General features: G+C 38.4%; 1 protein-coding gene across 2 annotated transcripts in view; it reads right to left on the minus strand.

Annotated features, from left to right (window-relative positions):
• The window catches only part of LOC121326271 (protein BANP-like), a 126,217-nt gene that overhangs the window by 66,165 nt on the left and 37,260 nt on the right, over nt 1–22,792 (minus strand). For both annotated transcript variants that reach the window (XM_041269509.1, XM_041269508.1), the window contains exons 7-9: nt 16,582–16,821; nt 11,245–11,397; nt 3,706–3,824 (exon numbers count right to left, since the gene is read on the minus strand). In XM_041269509.1, the coding sequence (XP_041125443.1) occupies nt 3,706–3,824; nt 11,245–11,397; nt 16,582–16,821 (512 nt within the window). The remainder of the gene's footprint in view (nt 1–3,705; nt 3,825–11,244; nt 11,398–16,581; nt 16,822–22,792) is intronic.

Consider the following 22,792-nt stretch of genomic DNA (forward strand, 5'->3'; position numbering starts at 1 on the left):
ACAGCCTATCAAGGTTTGGAGTGTGACTCTGGGAGAACTGTTAAAGCAAAGAGTAGGACACTTTGAAAAAGTATTAGATTTTAAATCTTATAAGAGAAACCAACCAGAAGTAATTTGCCAAAATTCGACTTATCCTAATGGAATAGTTCTAAAGTTAAAAAACAACAACACTTTGTAATGTTTAATTGTATTATCTTTGTGATTTATAATCCTTGCCAGTAGGGTGTCTCTTATAATAACAGAATTAACATGGGATTATATCTCTTATAATAATCTACACCTTACACACAATTTATTTACTTAGAAAATATGAACAATAATTGTTAGCAAAGCAACATAAATGCATTGTCTCTGCATAGTATACGATAAATTGCAAAATGATCATCACTTTTAAAATGGGGTCACCAAACATGACCACATTAAAATGAAGATAATTTATGATAGTTTAAATATGAAAACATAAGTTTACAACCTTTACAGCTATGAAACAGTACTGTATGCCCCCCCCCCCCCCCCCCCCAATCAAACATGCTTACAATATTATATTTTACATCTCCCACCGTGCAGTAGTTTAGGAAACTGTTTCCATTTTATAAGCTTACTACATTTAATGAAAGCCTGGAAGCAATTTTTTACAATGCCATCTAAACTGGAAAGTCCTCATTGTTCCGTCCCACTGTAATCAAATATCTCCTTGCCATAAAGGCTGCCGAAGTAGGTGGCGTCAGAGCCAGGAAAGGAATACACACAGACAGGACAGATGAATCGAAATGATGAGGCGCTTGCATGCGCCGGTTTATTGTAAATAAAAAAGGTTTAAACAAACACGAAAAACACAGGACACGGCACATTCACCAAAATAAAAAGACAAACAAAAAACGGACTAACACTTTACAAATGGTGAGCAGATCGACAAACAAACACGGTGAGTTTTAAATAAACAAGTATCATGCTGGTCCCACCAGCACGCAATAATAATTGATATTATAACTCTTTCTCCTTCTCTCTCTCCCATTCCCTACTCACCGAACACCCAACCCCAAGTGGGTGAAAACATGCTGCTTTTATGCAGCTGTACCAAGACTCGATTGCTAATCAATCACTCAATTGGAGTCTCGGTACAACTGCACGTGAATTAATAAAGTGCAATTCCCCGTGCTCACATATTATTACTTTTTACTTGCACGTGAAGTGCTGTGCAATCCTCATGCCTACATACAAATATACATTTTAAACACTTGTGTTACACAGACCCATTTACATCCTGTGTACCAATGACTATATACCAACATTTTAACACACCACACGCAACATATAACAGATAATATACACAGGGGCGGGCACTTTGTCACACTCCTGTGCTGTGACAACTGGAGAATGTGGGAAATTCAAACTCTCTGGTGCCGCAATGTGTATTTCACTCAATAGCTTAAACCTTCCTGCCTGAGAAGTGGATTGTGGTTGAACACAGTTCACTTCGAGACACAGTTTGGATGTGTTTAGCCCAATAGTACATTAGCATCTCAAGCTTTTCACCTCTGAAGTCTTGTAGAATACGTTTATTTGCAAGAAATATAACAAAAGTTGTTCTGGTGATACCTTTTCAATTAATCAGCTGAATATGTATATATAATACACTGGCAAGGTCTTGAAGAGGACATTTACAAAAAAAAAAAAATTGTACCTCCAGTTTCCACTTCACACCTGAACACAGATTTCATTTATGACACAGCAACAGAACAAATCCAACTAGAACAATGGAAATATGCCCCCAACCATGCAGTTACACTGCAGCCTCCAGATGCAATTTGTGACATGGTTCAGTTTAAATAAAGCACATCTCAGCATTGTCTCTAACACTCTCCACCCACCGTCTCAGTGTTGTACTGGACCAGCCCCCACTGAACTCACATTATCTGCCCTTTCTAAAACGGCACAGACAGAAGGAACCATGAATTTTTACATCCAATGTGTTGCATGAATTACATAATCAAGCAGCATCACCTGGTAACCTCAGCAATGATACGCTGTCTCTGGCTTGCCGTGTGTAAATATTCCCTTAGGAAGAAACACCACTACTCTACTTGATTATTTCATATTCAGTTCACCCAAATAAAAAAACACACTAAAAAGGGTCTCAAATCTAGTTTGCAAGAAATTATTTGGTGGTCTCTACGTATCCCCCAGTGGCTATAAAACGAACATACAATTCAGCCTAGCACACAATGACTGTGAAGGGAGCTCTCATATCGTGTGTGTGTGTGTGTGTGTGTGTGTGTGTGTGTGTGTGTGTGTGTGTGTGTGAGCAGTGACTGGAGTCAGAGCCATTGTCCCTCACTGTTTACTTCACTAAATTCACCAATATTTTAAAAATAAAATAAAATAAATAAATGCATTCACACTATGAAAAAGGGCATCTGATCCCTCTGAAAAAAAAATGTCTATCAAGCCACAAGTCTGAGGTGCTTGTCTGTTTTATCAGCCTGAATGAAAGAGCAGTCATATTTAAAGATTTCCGATCTGGAAATCCATCAAGGTCCACTTTCGATTTAAAGAAAATAAATACATTCTGCAGCAACGTTTGTGAATTTCAAAGGAACAAAGCTCTGTATTTCAAACAGTTTCATTTCCTCTGGAAGGAAACAATCTATTTAAAGGAAGAGAAAACATACCGTATGCATCAAACTGACAATAAGGATCGCATCAGCGGTGTCAGAGGGCACCCGGAGTGCAAACCAAGACTTTGCATTGCTTTCCTCTCGTGCCAAGTTCGCAGCGGTAATGCAGGACCATCTGCTGCTAAACAATCAGCACAAGGCACAGATGTGTCGTGTCTAGTGCAGCTCATTTCAGACCCTTTTCCATTTGCTACAGGTTACAGCATTATTGTACAGCACTATTGTATCAACACTGCAGATACAATAAAAAAATGACATTAAAAAGGGCATAAAACTGTTTTTTTACTGCTGGTACAAAGTCTGTTAGCTTTCACAGATAATGCCAGGGGACATGATGTGCTGTAGTGCAATGAAACTTAACAGGGAGCAAAAGCAGAACACAAGGAAATGGATGGTAGAATGAGCGCACTGCATCACAGGGGTTGCCATTTGTTTCTAAAATGGCTTGCGTCCTTGCGATAAAAATACCCAGAGTGGAATGCCATAAAGTGCTTACCATTCCACCTAGTTCATCCCATAGATGCTCATCCCAGTGGACTGAGATCCGGGGATCGATGACTGAAGTCTGTCTCATGCTCCTTAAAGCAATCATGGACAACCTCAATGGATGGTGGTTTTCTCATTTTAAAAGGTCCGCAACGGTAGACGTTGTAGGGTAGAAATGTCCAGCAACAATGTCCGGGGCATTATTTGGTCTTCCAGTGAAATCAAAGGAGCCAGTTTAGTTTGCAATGCAAATGGGTGAGGGCTTATAATAAATAAGCAATGAGTTTTCTCAAAATATAGGATTTAATACCTCTTTTGTTATGGCTGTTTTTGCCAAAAAGACTGTAGAGCTCTAAAAGTAGAAATATCAGTTACCGCCGCAGTTTGAAGTATAAAGTGAGAGCCATCAGTATCATGAAAAGTAGACCTACAAGCATGTTAAAAAACAAATTAAAAAAAAACACTGACATACTCGTGTATCCCCAGATTCTCTCATGTATCACTACTTAGACGCAAGTAATAAAGCGGAACCTGCACGTACCACCTGCATCTGCCCATCCTCGCCGATGCGGTGGATCTGGACTTGCTGTGTGTTGGACAGGGTGTAATGTACGGTCTGCTGGCCATCTGTGGGAGACGCCTCAGTGCTCTGCAATCCATCTGCAAAAACCAAGAGCCTCTGTTAGCATCAAATCGTCCAGAACTTTAAATCACACATATCGAGGTTACACTGTAAGGAACTGATGAAAGCTGAAATCTTTATGCACAACCTTTCAACTTTTCAACCAGTATTAGGGTGACATTAAATTAAACAGATTGACCCATATGGGCTATTTCTTGTAACCCTGCTCAGACTGGCTTGATCAATAGATATCGTGGCATTCCTGAATAGATAATTGATCATTATAAATAAGTACAGTGGGACCCTAAAATCCATTCTGTAACGATGCATAGCAACCGATATTCATAACACATTTTTCCCCATTCCCCAATCAATGTCATTGGATTAATGTAAAAGGCATACCTGATATGTACTGTTTAAATACCCTGTCTCTATATTGTTAGTCAGTTTCAGTCAGCTTCTAAATCCGAGATGACACAAATTACTGGTGTTTTCTCAATAGTATTGATACTGCAGGCCACTCTGGGGAAAAGAATACAGATTTCCACTACCAACTTCCTGAAAGGAGGCAGTCATCATTTAGAAATGGTTCTGTATCACTTTAGAAAAATATAAACACCTTGCAGGCCATCATGGCGGCCCGTGGTGGTCACACACACACGACACTGACAGTGTTATGGCAGGTGCTTTTTTGTCCCTGTGTCCCTGAATAACGACGAGTGCTTACAGTATCTTGTGCTTGGTTTTTTCTTTTTCTTTTTTTTTTTTTTTTTTTTTTTTTTTTTTTTTTTAGAAGATCAAATCTTTAACCTCATGACTGAACTCCAAGGTAAGAGTGCTGGTTCATAAATAATGATTAAAGCATGTTTGGGTTAAGTTCATTAATTGGTAGGATCTAGATCCAGAGAAAACAGAGAAGGGAAACTTCTGTCAAGACAACCATCTTAATCATATTGATGCTGGCTCAAGAACAGGGTGCTTACCAGGCATCAGGGATTAACTCTATACTTGGTCAAACAAACAATGGCAGGCCTCAAAGTTACACCCACCCAATCAAGTCCACCTGATGATTGCTTGTGAACGACTGCGTTACATTATAATGGGAAAGCCTTCAGAATGGGTGAGCACAATAAGAGGAACCTTCCATTGTGGTATGATGAATTGCACTTTTCATGATCATCTGTGACCAAGATGACTGTAGTGGTGACGTCAGACCCGGAAGAACAACACACAGGACAGAGACGTGGAGTTTTGGTGAAGCTGAGCGCTTACTTGTGCTCAGCATTTAATAAATGAACAAACAGAACATATGAATATAAAGATGCTGATCAAAACAGAACACGGCACTTGAGCCAAAATAAACAGACAAACAAAACGTACCAACACTAAACAGACAGACAAACGAGTGGACACTAAACAAGTACCATGCTGGCCCTTCCAGCACGCTGTAGCAATTGTTATTATTTTTACTAAACTCTCCTCTCTCTCTCACCCATTCTCCACTCCTGAACACATAACCCCGAGTGAGTGAAAACATGCTACTTTTATGCAGCTGTACCGAGACTCGATAGCTAATCAATCATTCAATTGGAGTCTCGGTATAACTGCACATGAATTAATGAAGTGCAATTCCCTGTGCTCGCATATTATTACATTTTACCTGCACGTGAAGTGCTGTGCAATCCTTGTGCCTAAATACAAATAACACTTTATAACACTTGTGCTCATAACCCATATTTATATCACGTGTACTTTATACATACACACCAACACTAACACACTACATACAACATAAAACACTAATAAACGCAAAGGGGCGGAACAATCCGCCACATCATCTCACAGCTTTGTGTATAATGACAGTATACTTTCAAAACATTTTCTCCAGTATTGGAGGGCTTTCGATGATGCCAAATGTGTTTAAAGTTGAATTACTTGGGAAATTAACAACTCCCCTAGATTGAGAGTGCGTGCATACATACATACATACATACATACATACATATGTACGTACAGTACAGATACTCAAAGTTACCAAAATAGCTAGATAGAGTTGGATGTACTGGTGTGTTGAACTGGCAGACAGACACAGTTCATTCAGACACCACTGAACTAAAAGCTTCTCAAATAATGTGAGTTCAGCAGGGGGAAAGAAAATTAGCATGTGATCACTGAAAATGGACAATTCTTCCAAGTTGGGAACCTTATCTAATAAGTCATCTTATTGGCTGGCTTTGTTAACAAACACAAAACACAATGGACCCTGGTTTCCTTACAGAAAGGTCCTTCTTCCTCTGCTATTACTTTACATGAACTGCATTCCTGAACCACCATTCTTTGGCAAATTAAAATACCTGCCATTGCTCTGTTAACTGCTTCCCCAACTGGGTGCTGGAAGGTTGCTGTGCAGAGCTACCTTTGCCCTGCACAGCACAGTTAAGCCTATTGGAGAAACACTGGTGTATGGAGGTGATAACTTCTTAACTAACTACTTATTGCAAATCATGTTTGTTTGTTTTTTGGGGGGTTTTGGTAAAGTGCTCTCACTTCAGTTCCAGTTGCCTGCCATAGCTATACATAATGTAGGCTAGATCAGCAAAAGGGTCTTTAAGTTAGTATATTTTATTGCCATATATTATATTATCATACTTTCTGACATGTTCAATAAACACGAACTCCTGTTTTTATCAATCTACCCACTTTTATTCACGTTTAATTGTTTCCACATAAAAGTAATCCTTTTTGTTAGCCATAGCCGTTTATAAACCAAGTGGCAAATGTCAACTTTAAAATAAATAAGCTTGTATAATGAGTCTCCCGCTAGCATTTCCACCCCTAAACAGCAGCCCCTGCCTTCATGTCTAAAAGAAGGATCTGTTCCTTAACAGCACCCTGTCAGCAGGCTTGAAAACAGATTACTTTCTACCTCTGAGCAGTTAAGCTTTGATGGTGGCAGCAAGCTTTCAAACTCAGTTCAAGTGGGCTTTTTTGTTATAGCTCATTTGAAGTCAACCCAAGGCATAGGGTGTGCTACAATGTAAAAGCTCCAGTCGTGGGTTTTATTACACCTTAAAGTGCAAATCAGACTCATGTCAGAGGACAATAGTTATTTGCCACTGACTTCTACAATTACTATTTTTGATCATGTGACAGTGCATATGCCAATAGGCTAGTTGCAATCTTCTGGTTGCTGTGATTTGTTACACATATAACAAACTGAATTAATTATTTTGATTCCACGTTTAATGCATCACTCTTGCAAGGCATTTACAGACTGCTTGTGAAATGTGCAACAGCAGGTACATGATGCATCTACTGTGGGGCAGATAATCAGAAAGACCAAAGATGACCTTATATGGTTAAAAAGCCCGCATCTTGAGTTGCTTTGTTACAATCTAAGCGGGAACACACAATATTGGCAGTTCAAAACATTTGAAATTGTCATAGGGATTGCAAGGTAATGCTTTAGTCCAGACCTGATTCAATCCATTCAGCTTCTCCTCATGATTACCAGATCCAGTCTGATCCAGTCTCCCTGTCCAGTCTCATTAAGATCAAATATTGTGAGAACTTAAGCGAGATATCTGAAGTAAGACTAGATGCCTGCCTCTTAAGCTTTACTTTTCTGCAATCTGAGTGCTGACTGACAGTTCTGATCCTGTTACATTTAACTGACTGACTGCAAGATAAATCTAATTGTGTTTGAATAATACAAATAAAAAAGCTTGAAAAGTTATCTGGTACTGTTTAAGCCATATGCAATAAAGTGTATTTATTTGAATCAGGTGGGCTTTTTGGTTTTAAAGCAGCCAGAAACAAAATTTGAGATTGTTACAGGTCTTCATTTTTCTTTATTTATCTTAAATCAAGAGGACTGAAAATCAGTGGACAGACCTCACTTTTTCACATTTAAGCTAAAAGGCTCTTTTTAACCAACCAAACAAAACAGATTTGGTCAAACTACTGAACCCTGGTGGCAACAAAGACCCAGCCTGGATAACCTCCACCTGGCCTTGTCAGGCACTTGACCAGTACATGTTGCTGAAATATAAGGAGGTTTCAATTTTCCTCCATAAACCACAAGAGTGCAAATGCCAATGTAGTGCTCCCTGTGGGCCCCCAGCCAAACATCAAAAACTCTGCCATAGAACCAAATCAATGCTATGGCCATGGGTAATTTGCAGCACTACAGCAGTAGAACTGCATCCAAGCCGGTGTCAATAGGGTGTTGGGGTCATCATACCTTTTAATGATGTTTGTAATCATTCTGAGTGGTTCTAGTTGCAGTTCCACAAATACTGTGTTTTCATTCACTTTTTAAAATAACTCTTGAGTTTCCCTTTCACCACAGACACACTTGAGATACACTGCAATAAGCAGGTACATTAACTTCACTGTAGCTGCATGTCACATCCACATCTGTTAATGCACGTAACGGCAAGGACAACATATGCATAGTTAATATACACAGTTATAGCTTCACAACCAAGATGCTTACTGCATATAGTAAACATCAGTGAATGGGAACCATGCAACTATAGTTTACAGTAGCTATACTGAAGTTTATGCTACACATAACATAGGCTACCTCAGACAAAGGGTCTGCAAAACATTAAGAGCCAGTGCAGCTCAGTACGCAGTGACTATGTATTGCCAGCTGTAGTGTCTAGATGATGTCAGCTCTTACTACCATAAAGACAACTTGGCTTGTGAACACAGGCTACATCAAAGAGTGAATAATCAAAAATGTCAACGATAACCACTCGGAATGTAAATAGCATGAAAAGTTATTCATGATGGTAAATGAACTATGAAAATGTAATTTGAATATATTTGCTCTTATACAACTACCCTCTTCTAAGCCGTAGGAGATCTGGGTGAATTTCAATTTCCAGGAGATCAATCACAAGCCCTCACAACGACTGGGCCCCCTCCCAGACCTCCCCTCCCATCTAATTATGACACCCTCTCAAAGGATTCCAGATCATTAGCCAGGCTGGGATTCACCTCCCATTGATTTACATTATAGAGACTGTGGAAAATCAAGAGCTGTGCTGGGGCCTAATGTAATTAAAACACTAGATTAGACTGCAAATACCAAACAAGGGGTGCTTAATTGGAAGCTGAGTAAAAGCATGTTTAGAACAGAAGGCAGGAAGCGCTTTTTTTTTACACAGAGTTATATAAATGTATGGAATAGCCTACCAGGTGACGTTCAGCAGAACAACAATTTTGTCCAGCTGAAGTAGTACACATGCATGGTGTGCTACAGACTCTGATCCTTTCTTTAAAGCATTTTAAGAAGGGGTAGAAACTACTTAAAAGATCCACTTAGCTAGAATGAATATATATAGTGACTATAGAAAGTCTACACCCCCTTTCAAAATGTTCACCTTTTGTTGCCTTACAGCCTGGAATTAAAATAGTTTTTTTTTTTTCATTTATCTTTTTTTTCATTCCTATCCCACAACTTTCAAGTGAAAAAAAAAAATTCTAGAAATCTGTACAAAATGAATTAAAAACAAAAACTGAAATAGCTTGGTTGGATAAGTGTCCATCTCCCTTGTAATAGCAATCCTAAATTTGCTCAGGCGTAACCAATCACCATCAAAATCACACACCAAGTTAAGTGGACTCCAACTGTGTTAAATTGTAGTGATTCCCATGATTTCAGGATAAATTCACCAGTTCCTGTAGGTTCCCTCTTCTGGGTAGTGCATTTAAAAGCAAAGACTCAATTATGAGCACAAAGGCGCTTTCAAAAGAACTCTGGGACAAAGTTGTCGAAAGGCACAGATCAGGGGATGGGTATAAAAAAATATCAAAGGCCTTGAATATCCCTTGGAGCACGGTCAGGATGATTATTAAAAAGCGGAAAGTGTATGGCACCACAAAGACCCTGCCTAGAGCAGGCCGTCCCTCCAAACTGGATGACTGAGTAAGAAGGAGACAGAGAGGCAGACTCAGAGAGGCTACCAAGAGGCCAAAGACAACTTTGCAAGAGCTACAGGCTTTTATTGCCAAGACTGGTCAAAGTGTGCATGTGACAACAATATCCCAAGCACTCCACAAATCTGGCCTGTATGGTAGGGTGGCAGTAAGGAAGCCATTATTCAAGAAAGCCCACCTTGAATCCCGTTTGAAGTATGCAATAAAACACTCAGGAGATTCTGTAGCCATGTGGCAAAAAGTTTTGTGGTCTGACGAAACTAAAATGGAACTTTTTGGCCTAAATGCAAAGCGCTATGTTTGGTGCAATCCCAACACAGCGCAACACCCAAAGAACACCATCCCTACTGTGAAGCATGGTGGTGGCAGCATCATGTTATGGGGATGTTTCTCATCGGCAGGGACTGGGGCACAGAGAAGTCCTTGAGGAAAACCTACTGCCCTCTGCAAGAAAGCTGAAACTGGGATGGAAGTTCACCTTTCAGCATGACAACGACCCAAAGTACACAGCCAAAACTACACTGGAGTGGATAAGGAACAAAAAGGTAAATGTCCTTGAGTGGCCCAGTCAGAGCCCCGACCTAAATCCAATCGAAAATTTGTGGCATGACTTGAAGATTGCTGTCCATCAACGCTCCCCAAGGAAGCTTGAAAAGTTTTGTAAAAAAGAATGGTCAAATATTGCCAAATCTAGGTGTGCAAAGTTGATAGAGACCTATCCCAACAGACTCACAGCTGTAATTGCTGCCAAAGGTGCTTCCACCAAGTATTAACTCAGGGGGGTGGAGACTAATCCAATTATGATCTTTCAGTTTTGTATTTTTAATATATATATATATATATATATATATATATATATATATATATATATATATATATATATATATATATATATATATATATATATATATATATATAACTCTGAGGCACTGACACAATAAAATGTGCAAAAAAAGGTCAAGGGGGTGTAGACTTTCTATAGGCACTGTATATGTATCTGTTTATTAAATATATGCCTGTTCTTAATCATCAGTTACTGCTTGTGCTGCACACTGAAACTTCGGCATTGTTTTACTGCCCTCATGAAATAAAACATTTGTTAAAGATTTTACAAAGTGTTTTCTATTAAAAATGCTGTTTTTGTTCTTGTTTTTTTGTTTGTTTTTTTGTTTTGTTTTTTTTATGACCAGGGATGCTGGGAATTTTTTTATGTGGAAAAAGAGATTAAAACACAGATTTTTTTTTTTTCATCCTATTTGGTTTTTAAGTTTTCGGTAACAAAATCAATATAATCATCAAACCCTGTGAATTAATCTTTATGTTTACATAAACTGGCATATCAAATATAACGGTTAGCCCTTTTCCTCTTGGCTGGGTCAAAAGGACGAGCCATGATGGAATGACAGATTTTTATGTATTTATTTGTTTATTTTTAAATCACAGATTTGCAGAATACTTGCACTCCTGGTCATTGCCCCTGCTGGCTCCGTGTCACGTGGCTGACCTTACCTGTGGCGGCGGGGGTGCGTCTGGAGAAGCTTTTCACTGCCAGGCTCTGCCCGCGCTGTTTTCTGCGCCAGGCCGTCCGACACTTAGAGTCAATGCTTTGCTTGATCCGGTACCAGTCCGACTCTGAGATACCGAACTTGTAGAACAGGTGACCTGAAAACACATCCAAACCCGTAGTTGAAGTTAACAAGCTGTGTGTGTGTGTGTCTGTGTGTGTGCAAGCAAAGCTAATGAGAAGAGGCAGCGAACACAAACCACTGCATTACCAAAAGCGGCATTAGCTGTTGTGACTGAATGCAGCCAAGCAGGAAACAATGCAAGCACTGTGTCTTAAGATTGAGCCTATGTAAGCGACAGGGCCCAAATGAAAAATACTATTAAATTATAAATACAAAAAAAGGGTGCAGTGTGACCTGTGAAAGGTACTGGAATTTTGACAAACCTTAAGGGTTGATTTCATTTAGAAAAACTATTTGAACTTGCTAGAGGCTAACTTGATGCTGACTTAACAGGTAGTACCCCCCTCACTGCCAGCAGGTGTCAATATACTGTATTCTCATGGATAAAATAGAACAGAAGTGCCATAAACACTCACTAAGACCAAAGGGTCTTTATATTGAGTAAGAGGTTTCGTAGATGTGAATGATTTACTAATCCTATTGCCAAAGGCTCAAATGATTATGCAAGCCTATGCTGTTTTATAGTTGTACCACAGCAGAGTAGCATCATGTTCTTTCACAATAGGAAGAATGTGGTTTAATTGCCATGGTGTCTACCACAACATCTTGTTACAAGCAACATAACCAATAAATCTTAACAGTTACAGGAAAAGACAGGACATGTATGACTCAAGCATTGAAATAATTATACTGGTATGTCATTAAAACCCACACATTTTACAGTATAATGGCAAAATCCATTTACTTGTCAAGGATTTTAAATGTATATCTGCATACACACTAAAACAATGAGTCACATTGGGTGTATCACATTACTTTTAATTGAAAAGTTTAGTGAAATATATACTGAGCATCAAAAGAAACTTATCACTTATTGTGACCAAGATGACTCTAGTGGTGATGTCAGACCCTGAAGGATGCAGAAACCAAAACAGGTAATGGCGGTGAACCTGAGACGCTACGGCGCCCAGTGTTTTATTAAATAATAAACAAACAAAAGATTTAAACAAAACAGCACACGGCACTTGACACCAAATAAAATAGACAAATAAAACAACAAAACAGTAAACAAACAGTGGACAAACAGACAAACACAGTGAGTGAAATCAATTAATTACTTTAACTTCTCTTTGTTTTTAATTCTCCTCTCCACACCTGTTCTCCACTCACCGAACACACGACCCCGAGTGAGTGAAAACATGCTGTTTTTATGCAGCTGTACCAAGCCTTGATTGCTAATCAATCATTCAATTTGAGTCTCGGTACAACTGCACGTGAATTAATTAAGTGTAACTCTCCGTGCTCACATATTACATTTTACCTGCACGTGAAGTGTTGTGCAATCCTCGTGCCTAAATACAAATATACATTTTAAACACTTGTGCTTGTAACCCATATTTATATCCCATGTATTTTATACATAAACACCAACATTAACAAACTTAATAAAGGGGCAGGACACTCCGCCACACTTATATTTGAGCATCAAAAGAAACGTATCACTTATATCTGGATAAAATTCACTAGATGTGATTGAAAAATGACAAACTCTGTTTTAGAGTTGGTGCAGTGACTTTTAGTGTGCTGATTAATAACTGACATCATGAAGATGCTGCAAATGATCTATCAATCTTGGGCAGGTGTTGTGACACTTGGTCTCCCAGTTCGTGGCCTGTCATTGACAGAGTGTGTCCGGTTATACCATCTCGCCAGGTTTGAAATTGCTGGCTGTGAACATCTAAGACGGCGAGCCACAGTACTCTGCCCTAGTCCAGCCTCCAACATGCCGATTGCAGGAAGACGCTACTCTCTTGACAGACGTGGTATATTGGTTTTTTCTGTGATCTCCTTTATTGCTTTTATTCAAGCTTGCAATTCAACAGCTGAAATCACCCCATTTCCAGTGTCCAATCAACTGTCTCACTAATTAGGTGATTAGGTGCATATGCTTCAGTCATAGTCACTCAAGCATGTCATGGTCAAGCATGAAATGAGTGATTAAAAAAAAAACAAAAAACATTTTGTCATATATATATAATATATATATATATATATATATATATATATATATATATATATATATATATATATATGTTATAATCGTGATTATAATTGTTATTTTGATGCTCAGTAGTTGTGGTTGTGAAAAATATGGTACACTTTGACAATATGAATCTCTCTGCCATTCACTTTCATTAAAATTCCAAATGTTTTTTTCCTGTTACAGTTTAGATAAACTAATGCCATAAAGAGTCTGTTGACTGCATAGAATCAGTAGCCTGTCGCTGATTTGAATGACTGATTTGGTTGTGGTCAAACTCACAGCAGAAATGGCTTTAAAACAAGGTAAGACTAAACTTGTCATAATATAGTTATAACTAGAGGATGCATTGAGTGCTAATTAGAGGTAATAAAGTGGTTTTAAAATTATTGGTTACCACTCATGTAAAGGGGGAGAAGAGGGTTAACAAGATACTGTTAAAGCTGATTTACATGAAAGTCTCCAATGAACTTCTGATAGTCATCAGACTGGAGCATTCAGATATAAACAATGCTAACACATTTCTTAAATTGTTTGGTAATGTTACCCATATGCTGTTCTAGTTAAATGAGTAGAGTTTAAATACTGATTTAATTCAATTAAGCTTGTATATAAATCAAGAAGCAGAAAAAAGCTAGAATATCAACTGAACTGCATGGTGGCAATTTAAAGCCGAAATTATTCCTGCAAAAAAAAAAAAAAAAAAGAAAAAAGAAAGAAATACTCCCAAGATAAAACCCTGAGCAGCTTTTTTCTCAAATTTGTCCTTTAATGAAGAGATTTTGGTCCATTTTAATGTAAATCTAAAGTCCATAAGGTCGCTAACAAAATAATTGCTTACATTTTACCCGCACGTCCATGTGCAGTTTTGTATTTTTATTTTTAAATGAGGATATCTGGTACTATACCAGGTTAAAGCTCAAAGTTTGCTTACTTTCAGGAACTGTAGTCAGTTACAGTTTCACTTCCTAGGTCACTTCCTAAGCAAGTCACTAGCTATAAAGCACGTCAGTCATTAACTGATTGGTTAATGACAGGCAAAAAAAGATGCTGAAGGGGTGAGAACAATGTAATTCTCCAGGTGGAATGACCAAGGAAGTCCAAGACTACCTAAAAGTAAAGTTTGTAATTCTAGACTAGGACCAGATATTTAAAACTGCATGTTTCAGACTATATAGTAAATTGAAGTGGCTTTAGATATTTTCTCAGTACTTAGTTGAGTTATGCAAACTGTATGAGAAAAAATAAGTATTTTTAATAGGGGGCACACTACAAAATTATTAAAAACTTTTTTTTTTTTTTTTTTTTTTTTTACTAATGCAAATTGATTAATTCAGCATTATTATAACCTTGCAGTGAGTTCTGTTCCTTAAAATACAAATTACTATAAACATTTATTTTCTTTTGATCACAAACTCCATGCCAAGTCTTGCATATTAACAAAACATGGCAGTTTTTAAGAAACAAAAAAAAAGCATGTACTTATCAAACCTCCATCCAACCTGTTTACTTTGGCCTGTTTTAGGGTTTGCTTTAGGACCACACAGCTCACTTGTGTGTCAGTCAGATGGAATTAAGAGTTCAGACTGTAACAGTGGCTTCTGAGAACCAGCAGCCATGGGCTGAGGTAATTTGTGTTTGACAATAAAGTAAAACCATTCTGATAAAGTGTGTCAAGGGATCAACTACTGTATGTCAAGGAAACAGTTATCAAATAATTTGAACTATTCCAATGTACTGCTTTATTTTCTAATAAATACAATATATATGTATTATACAAAGAGATAATGTTACTGCATGCAAGTTTTATTAGTGGTTTGTTTTCAGCATGTTGGTCTTACTGGGGAGGTAATTTAACACCAGTTTGATAGATTTGCAGCCTTAACACGGGAATAGCCTTATTACCGAAGGAGCAAATCTGTTCCTTAAACTGGCTTTACTTGTGAGGTTGTCTTTATACTGAGAATTAATTAAGGCTCCTTGAAAAGCAATTTTATTGACGCTATTCACAACCACAGAACCTACTAGTAACTAGTATTTTATTTTTAATTTTTTTTTTTTGGTTTTTTTTAACCGTATTAAATATACAATTATGATAACTAAAAAACATAACAAAGCAGTTATATACCAACAGCCGCAAAGTTTATTAAACAGCTTTAAATAATTATTATTATTTAAAGCTGTTTAATATTTTAAATCCAAATCTCATGGGTTCATACATTTTTAAATTAAATAAACAAATCAAAAACTGTTGTTTCCTGGCACCTTATTTCTTCCTGTGCTGTAGGTCACATAGTTTTATTGCAGCTTGAGCTCTGTAATGCAGCACAGAAGGTTAGGCGTGATACTGAGGGCTCTGTTGAGGCTTCTATTGTCACCAGGATGTGACTTTCATACCAAGCAAACAATGCATTTGTTGTATGTAACTCTGAGATTTCACAGCCACACCAAGTAGTTCTCAAACACCCTCCTTGAATATGTTTAAAACTGCAGGGGCCTCTCACAATGCCACTGTCTGTTTAAATGATACAGAATTTCATTACAGATGCAGGAGTCACACAACCCTGTCTGTGAGTCTGGATGGCAATATCCAGTGCATCACTCGCCAAAACAAACAAACGTATGAATTAGCAACGAGGGTTCAGACCTTGCGATGGAGCTTGTGGGTTTGCAGCAGACTGCTGTGGCCAATGTCTGGACAGAGCATGAATTTATTTACATGTTTGGTTATTTCAGGCAACCCCAGCTTTTCTCCGCCTCTAACGACACATTCAACAGAATTGTAAAATATAAGGAAAATATTTTAACGCTGATTTGAAATCTCATTAATGAGATTGTGCAACTCTTCTCTAAGGTTCCTTTTACAGGACTATCTACAGTACCTGAATGTATGGGTGTGTAATGTATGTACTGTACAATACATATTGTATAAATAACCTTACACTCTACACATACAACTGTTTAATCACCACAGCTGGTATCAATATCTAACATGCGTATTTTTTACAGTGGTTAACTCTTTAGGAAAAAATTGTAAATGTTTAAAACTTTTAACTGTGAACTATTACTATTCCTATCACAAAGGAGGGGCCTTTGAACTTGCCAGCCCTTACTCACATCGAATGCCGTAGATCATGAGGGGGTCCAGCTGCTTCTTGCCATGCTTGCCCTGGCCAGAGAGATTGGAGACGGCCTGGATCTCTCGGTGGAAGAGGTAGTCCAAAAGAGTCAGAGCCATCTTCTCCGCTGTGCGGCAGTTCGTGCTGATGTGCAGCATGTCCGCGGCCGAGATGGGGCAGCGAACCCGCATCTCTGCGTTGCTCTCGTCTCCCAGCCACGTGCCGCTAGGGTAGTCCTCTGCAAGACAACCAGAAGAAAACTGTTGGACGAGAAAAACTGTGGATGCCCCTGTATTTGTATGGAGGTTGTAGGGGAATAATTGCATAGAACCATTCCTGTACCTGTTTGTTGCTGCTCTGTACTACCATTATTCACCGAGTTATATGCTTTAAAGCAATTTGAGTTTATGAAATGTATTAAACTGCAGGTACATGTCACTGAAAACCAAACTGTGGATGGTGTGACAACTGAGCTGGCTCCAGCTTATCTGTTGATCTTTATTGTGTTACCTCGTAAATACCTGTCCCCCCTGTTGTTAATTACCCCAAATGAGCTGGCTCCAGCTTATTGGTTGAAAGGGATACTACCCTGTCTCTCTATAAAGGTATAACAACTGTATGCTAACTCTGTATGGCAGAACACTGCTCGGGTCTTCCTAGCACTGATGTGTTGAGCTGTTCTCGTTTGCACAAACTAATAAAGCTTTATATCTCTGAACACCTGGTGCAGTTGGCTCTTTTAGTTGCGGACCTGAAAAGTCCCACAACAGGGTACATTTGCTGTTTTTTTTTAAATTATTATTTAAAAAGAGGACAGTTATTTTACCCATGTTTTTGGCCTTGATTTAAATGTCCAATTATGTTCCCTCACAGTAGCAACTCCCCTCAATAGCTCAGAAGAACTGAAGGTCAATGGATGTCCGCCGATCCCACCAGCAAGCCACTTTACACAAAGGAGCTGCACAGTATGACATGGAAACTAACTATTTCTCTTAAGAAACCACTAGAAAGGGAAAGGGTTAAAGAGGGTTAAAGGCTCAGAAAGGCTCCATTTGCAAGCCATTTTTGAATTTGGCTCAAGCCACAAGGGATTAGTATGGTGGTTCAGCCTAACCTCTTGTCATACTCATCGCAAACACACGCAACCACCAAAGTATAGCCAAGTTCTCTCTCTCCATTTGAATGGCCAGGGGTGTTCAGGATTGCAGTGTGCGCTCTCTCTCTCTCTCTCTCTCTCTCTCTCTCTCTCTCTCTCTCTCTCTCTCTCTCTCTCTCTCTCTCTCTCTCTCTCTCTCTCTCTCTCTCTCTCTCTCTCTCTCTCTCTCTCTCTCTCTCTCTCTCTCTCTCTCTCTCTCTCTCTCTCTCTCTCTCTCTCTCTCTCTCTCTCTCTCTCTCTCTCTCTCTCAGAACTGCGAGGGGAAGCTCTCAAGACGCCTGCTTTCTGGCCCCATGCCTGACTACCCAGTGTCATTGTCCCTCACCTTCCATCAGCACCAAATAACACATAAACAAAGCCAAGTAAATGCTGCTGCCTTTGGTTATTCTTTTGATTTTTGTAGACCTTTCAATTGATGTGAAATGCGTTACCATCATGAGAAGTCATTTCATTTCGGCCCTTCAGGCCAGCGCTGCTTTTCACAGCTTGAAAGCAAGTGTACATATCAGGGACAAATTCATTTTTCTGTGACGTGATAACCCTTTTGTCAAAAACAATATCTTTATTAACTTTCATGGCAAAATGGGTCATGCATTTATATAAATGATAGGATCTCAGGAATAAATGTATTTCAAATGAATCCAACGATATACTCTGTAAGAATTAAATAATAGTTATCAGAGCAGCCTGCGGCAAACTAATTAAAAGGGTTTATGAAAATGAATTACGACTTTTAGGAAAATAAAATTCTGTCGATAACAAACGTCAATTAAGGAAGGAACAAAGTGGTACATTTACTGTGGTACTACAGGAATGTTCTATTTGAGTAGCAGTCAAAAAGTAAATGTTTCTAAAGTGTGACCTACACTGAGTACAATATGTATCCCCTGGATAAAAATGCACTAGACCTCTAATCGACTGGCCATCAGAAAATGTGCTTTAGGATGTGGAGTTAGCTAATGTGAATCCGTATCAGAAGTTTTCAGTATAATCAATCCACTTAAAAGATCAAAGAATGGTGTCATAGAAACATTTAAATTATTTTAAATTTCTAAGAACAGTGATATCCACAGGACTAATATCCTTCCCCCGCCGAACTCGATAACTTTCATACTAAAATGGTTAAGGCCTTTATACCAATCTGAGGATCACCGAGTACAAATGTATTTCAATTAACTCGGCTATACAGTGTATCATTTTAATAATAGTTCTCAAAGCACCCTAAAGCTATGTGCTGCCATCTCGAATTTAGGAAAATCTATTTAAAAAGTAAAGAAAATGTCAATGATGTACAACAAGTTTATCAAGAAAGCCATGCGTTGGTGGGGCTTGGTTTTTGTACCTTAAATTGAGACAGTTTTGTCAATTGGAACCATTCACACTTAAAGAGTGCTTGTGATCATTTTTTCCAAGGTTTGAGACAGTTTTTTTTTTTTTTTTTTAACACAATAAAATTATCTTTTGATGTTTCTGAGAAAGGTTCGTCAAACGTTTTTTTTTTTTTTTAAAAGGGAGGTGTCATTCAAATCGTATTTATCTTACCTGAGTTCAGCCTCTGATTAACAATGCACTTTTTTCTTGGAATGCACCTATTGTCTTCAGTTTATGTAAATGTATGTACAGCCCCTAATGAGCCAACATACTTCCTATTTCTTTTTTATTACAGTACTGCATCCTATGATTGAGTGTTTGGATGACATCTTTATCATGTAAAACACATTTCATACAGCCAGTGGCAAATTTAAGAACTTAGTGCAGAAAGGGGTCTCTTTGTTCTCTATGTGTGTTCCAAGAAGAAATGTAACATGTTACGTGTGCTATCAATGTAACCCATGTATTCGGTCTTAATGATCAGACTGGATGTTGATGTTGACATAACAACCAAACCTATTTCAATAATTAAAGCAAAGAGCTGCCATGCTCGGCAGAGTGACTCAGTTTAGCTTGTGTGTAACCTGGCAAAACGATAACAAACAAGAATAGCGTGTACTGTATGTTTTCATCTGAGTGTCAACAGGCCAACAATAACTGGGCGATTAATTTGGCCCAGCCATTTTAGCAGCAGGAAATGTGGCAATTAACTCTGTCGGAGGGCTTTACTTGGGTTACTTGTCTGTGACTGGAAACTAAGCAGCTGCTTGCATTAGCTGGAGGATTACCCCTGTTTCTGCATGAGAATTTTATTTGGCACCAATTCGTTTATTGAAATTTTACAAAATCCCTACCGACTTTCACGGCTGGCCAATTTCTCTCTGTCTCTCTAAAGGCAACACATTACCAACTTACTTCCGTCTCAGGAAGAACCACAGGTGCTTATGGAACGGTCCATCATTATATGAGAGTAGGTGGGGCTGGCAGTTGAAAGGCCACAATGTCACATAATTTGAGTGGATTGGGGAAGGCTGTTCAGTCTTGGCAAATAGGATTCTCCAGACAACAAAACAAGCTCAAAGAAGGAGTAAAGGCAACAGCACCTTGAACCACTCACTGGTCATGAAAGAAACCCCATTTGAGGGGTAAAATGATCCACATTTGTTCTAAATTAAAATAGACAATATTTGTGATATCACTCCTGGGACAAATTGCTAACTACCCCTGTCACACTCCACATGGTGATCATAATATTTACCTTGATTTTGCACCAAACCTTTGGACAATTTGAATTAATACAAAAGGAGGTTATGAGGACCCTTTGAACTTGCCAGCACTGGTTTTTGAAACTAACCTTGCTGAAATGTGTTACTGCAATTATCAGGACAGGACTGTGCCAGCAACCAGGCCCATGCTAAACCTGGATCATTTCCTGCAGTGAGTAATCAATTGAAGACCTACAGACTCTGGAGACAGTTGTTAAGAGCTGAATAACTCTGTTTAGAGCAGACTTAGATGACCGTTTGACATCATTTCAAACCCTGACACATCATATATAAACCAGAGAATATTATACTGATTGATGCAATCAAGGGGCTTAAATCCAGACATAAACACTAGTAGCACAAAGCCCTTTACTGCACACAGATTAATATTAACCAAACACACACACATTCCTCATCTTTTCCAAATAAACGGTTTCTAAAAAGGACAATGAAATAATCAGTTAAAACTTCCAAGAACTTGCTGAAGGAGAGATTGAAATTTATTGTTTTAAAAAAAAAAAATCTTTGAACAATATTGTTTATAATATCCACACATACAACACTTTTGTCGCTTTGCCAGCATTCAGCTGTGATTTCCCACAGAAGCATCGTTGCACATGGAAAGACAAAAAAGTGATTATTTTGTCTAACTGGGATGCCATGCAGCCGTGGAATTAATAATGAGACAAACTGCTTTTGCTAGCCGGTTATATCTTAAACATCTGGGAGAACTCCGGAGTAAATAAGTCACCAGAACTCTCAAGACCAAAAAATAAATAAATTAACTTGCAAAGACATCAGCAGATTTGCACATTGATAGGGAAATCTCTTCCATATATTTACATTCAGGCTACTGTAAATTCACGTTTATTTATTCACAATGCTTTTCATTAGTTGATGGTTTGCCTCTAATGCCCCATCTGATGTTTCTTATGTTGAAACTTCAGCTACCTTTCCACTCCTAGTTACTTCAATTTAAACTGTGTACAAGACAACAAAGCATGGAACAAGACACTGACTTTCTCAGAAAAACAGGAGGAACGGATAACTCACTAACCTAACGGGAGTCGATCATTTGAAATGAAACATCCCTCCATCTATGTGCAAATTAAATTAAACCAAACATTAAAGTCACTGTGAGATTGCTAAACTGCTTTCCAGTCCACCAGCAGGACGACTGAAATAATGCTCTATAAAAGCGATGCTATTAAAACTGAATAAGCAGTGGGGGGGGAGTCGAGAAAAACAAGCACAAACCTTAAATGACCTGCTATTCCTGACATTCTTATATATTAGTATTAGTTATTTCAGGTGGAAGCTAACCTCGCAGCAAGCCAAAGAGTAGAAATGTAACCAGCACAGACATTACCAACAAAACTAGCAGCCTGCCAAAAGACCTTTCAGCAAGCTCGGTCATAAATTCAATGCTTTACGGAGTTACAAATGGTCAAAAACAGCATTTTAACACATCAGGGCTTGGTATTAGCTCTTGCACAGTTCATGTCTAGTCCTTACAGCCACTCAAGGACAGTCCGGACAAAACTTCAGGCAATAAATTCATCCAGAATAATAATAAAGCTATAACTTATTCTTGGTAACAGTTTAGACAACAGCTGCAATGCAACTACTCCACTCCGTGTTTCCATTCATCTTTTAGGGGATAAATGATCATTAGCGGGGATCTAGAATTGCGCCACATCAACCATAGTAAACTGAAGTGACACAGAGATGCAACAACTAGTCAATCAGAAATCATCATGGCTTTTAATCTGCAAATCTCAATCAGACATTCATTGATCAAGCTTATTTTGAGCCTCAGGTATATATTACTGCATACACTTTTTTTTTTGGAAACCTATTAGGTAATTTTCAAAGTAACAAAACAACCCAAAATCCCAGCTGTGGCTCATAGATTGCAGACCCAATTCAAATCAGTTCTGCTGCCAATGGAAATAAGCAGGACAGATTTCAAATCACTTTCAACCCCAGTGACAGATGGGCAAAACAAGGTACAGAATTCTACCTGTAAAAATGTTTAGTGTTGAACTCATATGTAAATAACACTCACTATCAAGGCCACAAAGGTCTCTTCTTCACGTGAGATGTGGACACGTGGGAAGCGTGTAAAAGAATTAGCACACATGGTGTTGTGTATAAAATCCACTAATTCACAGGTTCCTTATTCTAGAGAGAATGAGACATCTGCTAATACATGAAGCATATGCCTAGTTATGTTTTTAAATGTAAGAATGCAAATGTGAAAGACCTTCAGCTCCATCTAGTGTCTAGAAATCACAAATCTAAAGAACTGATAGGAACATTGATGTGCTTCCTTTTTTTTTTTGGCAAGCCTCCTTGTATTTCAGTCTCTGGGGACTCAAGATTTCAAAGCCAAAGGCCAGTGTCATTTATCAATT

Source organism: Polyodon spathula, chromosome 13 (assembly GCF_017654505.1).
Source record: "Polyodon spathula isolate WHYD16114869_AA chromosome 13, ASM1765450v1, whole genome shotgun sequence".
Classification (NCBI taxonomy): domain Eukaryota; kingdom Metazoa; phylum Chordata; class Actinopteri; order Acipenseriformes; family Polyodontidae; genus Polyodon; species Polyodon spathula.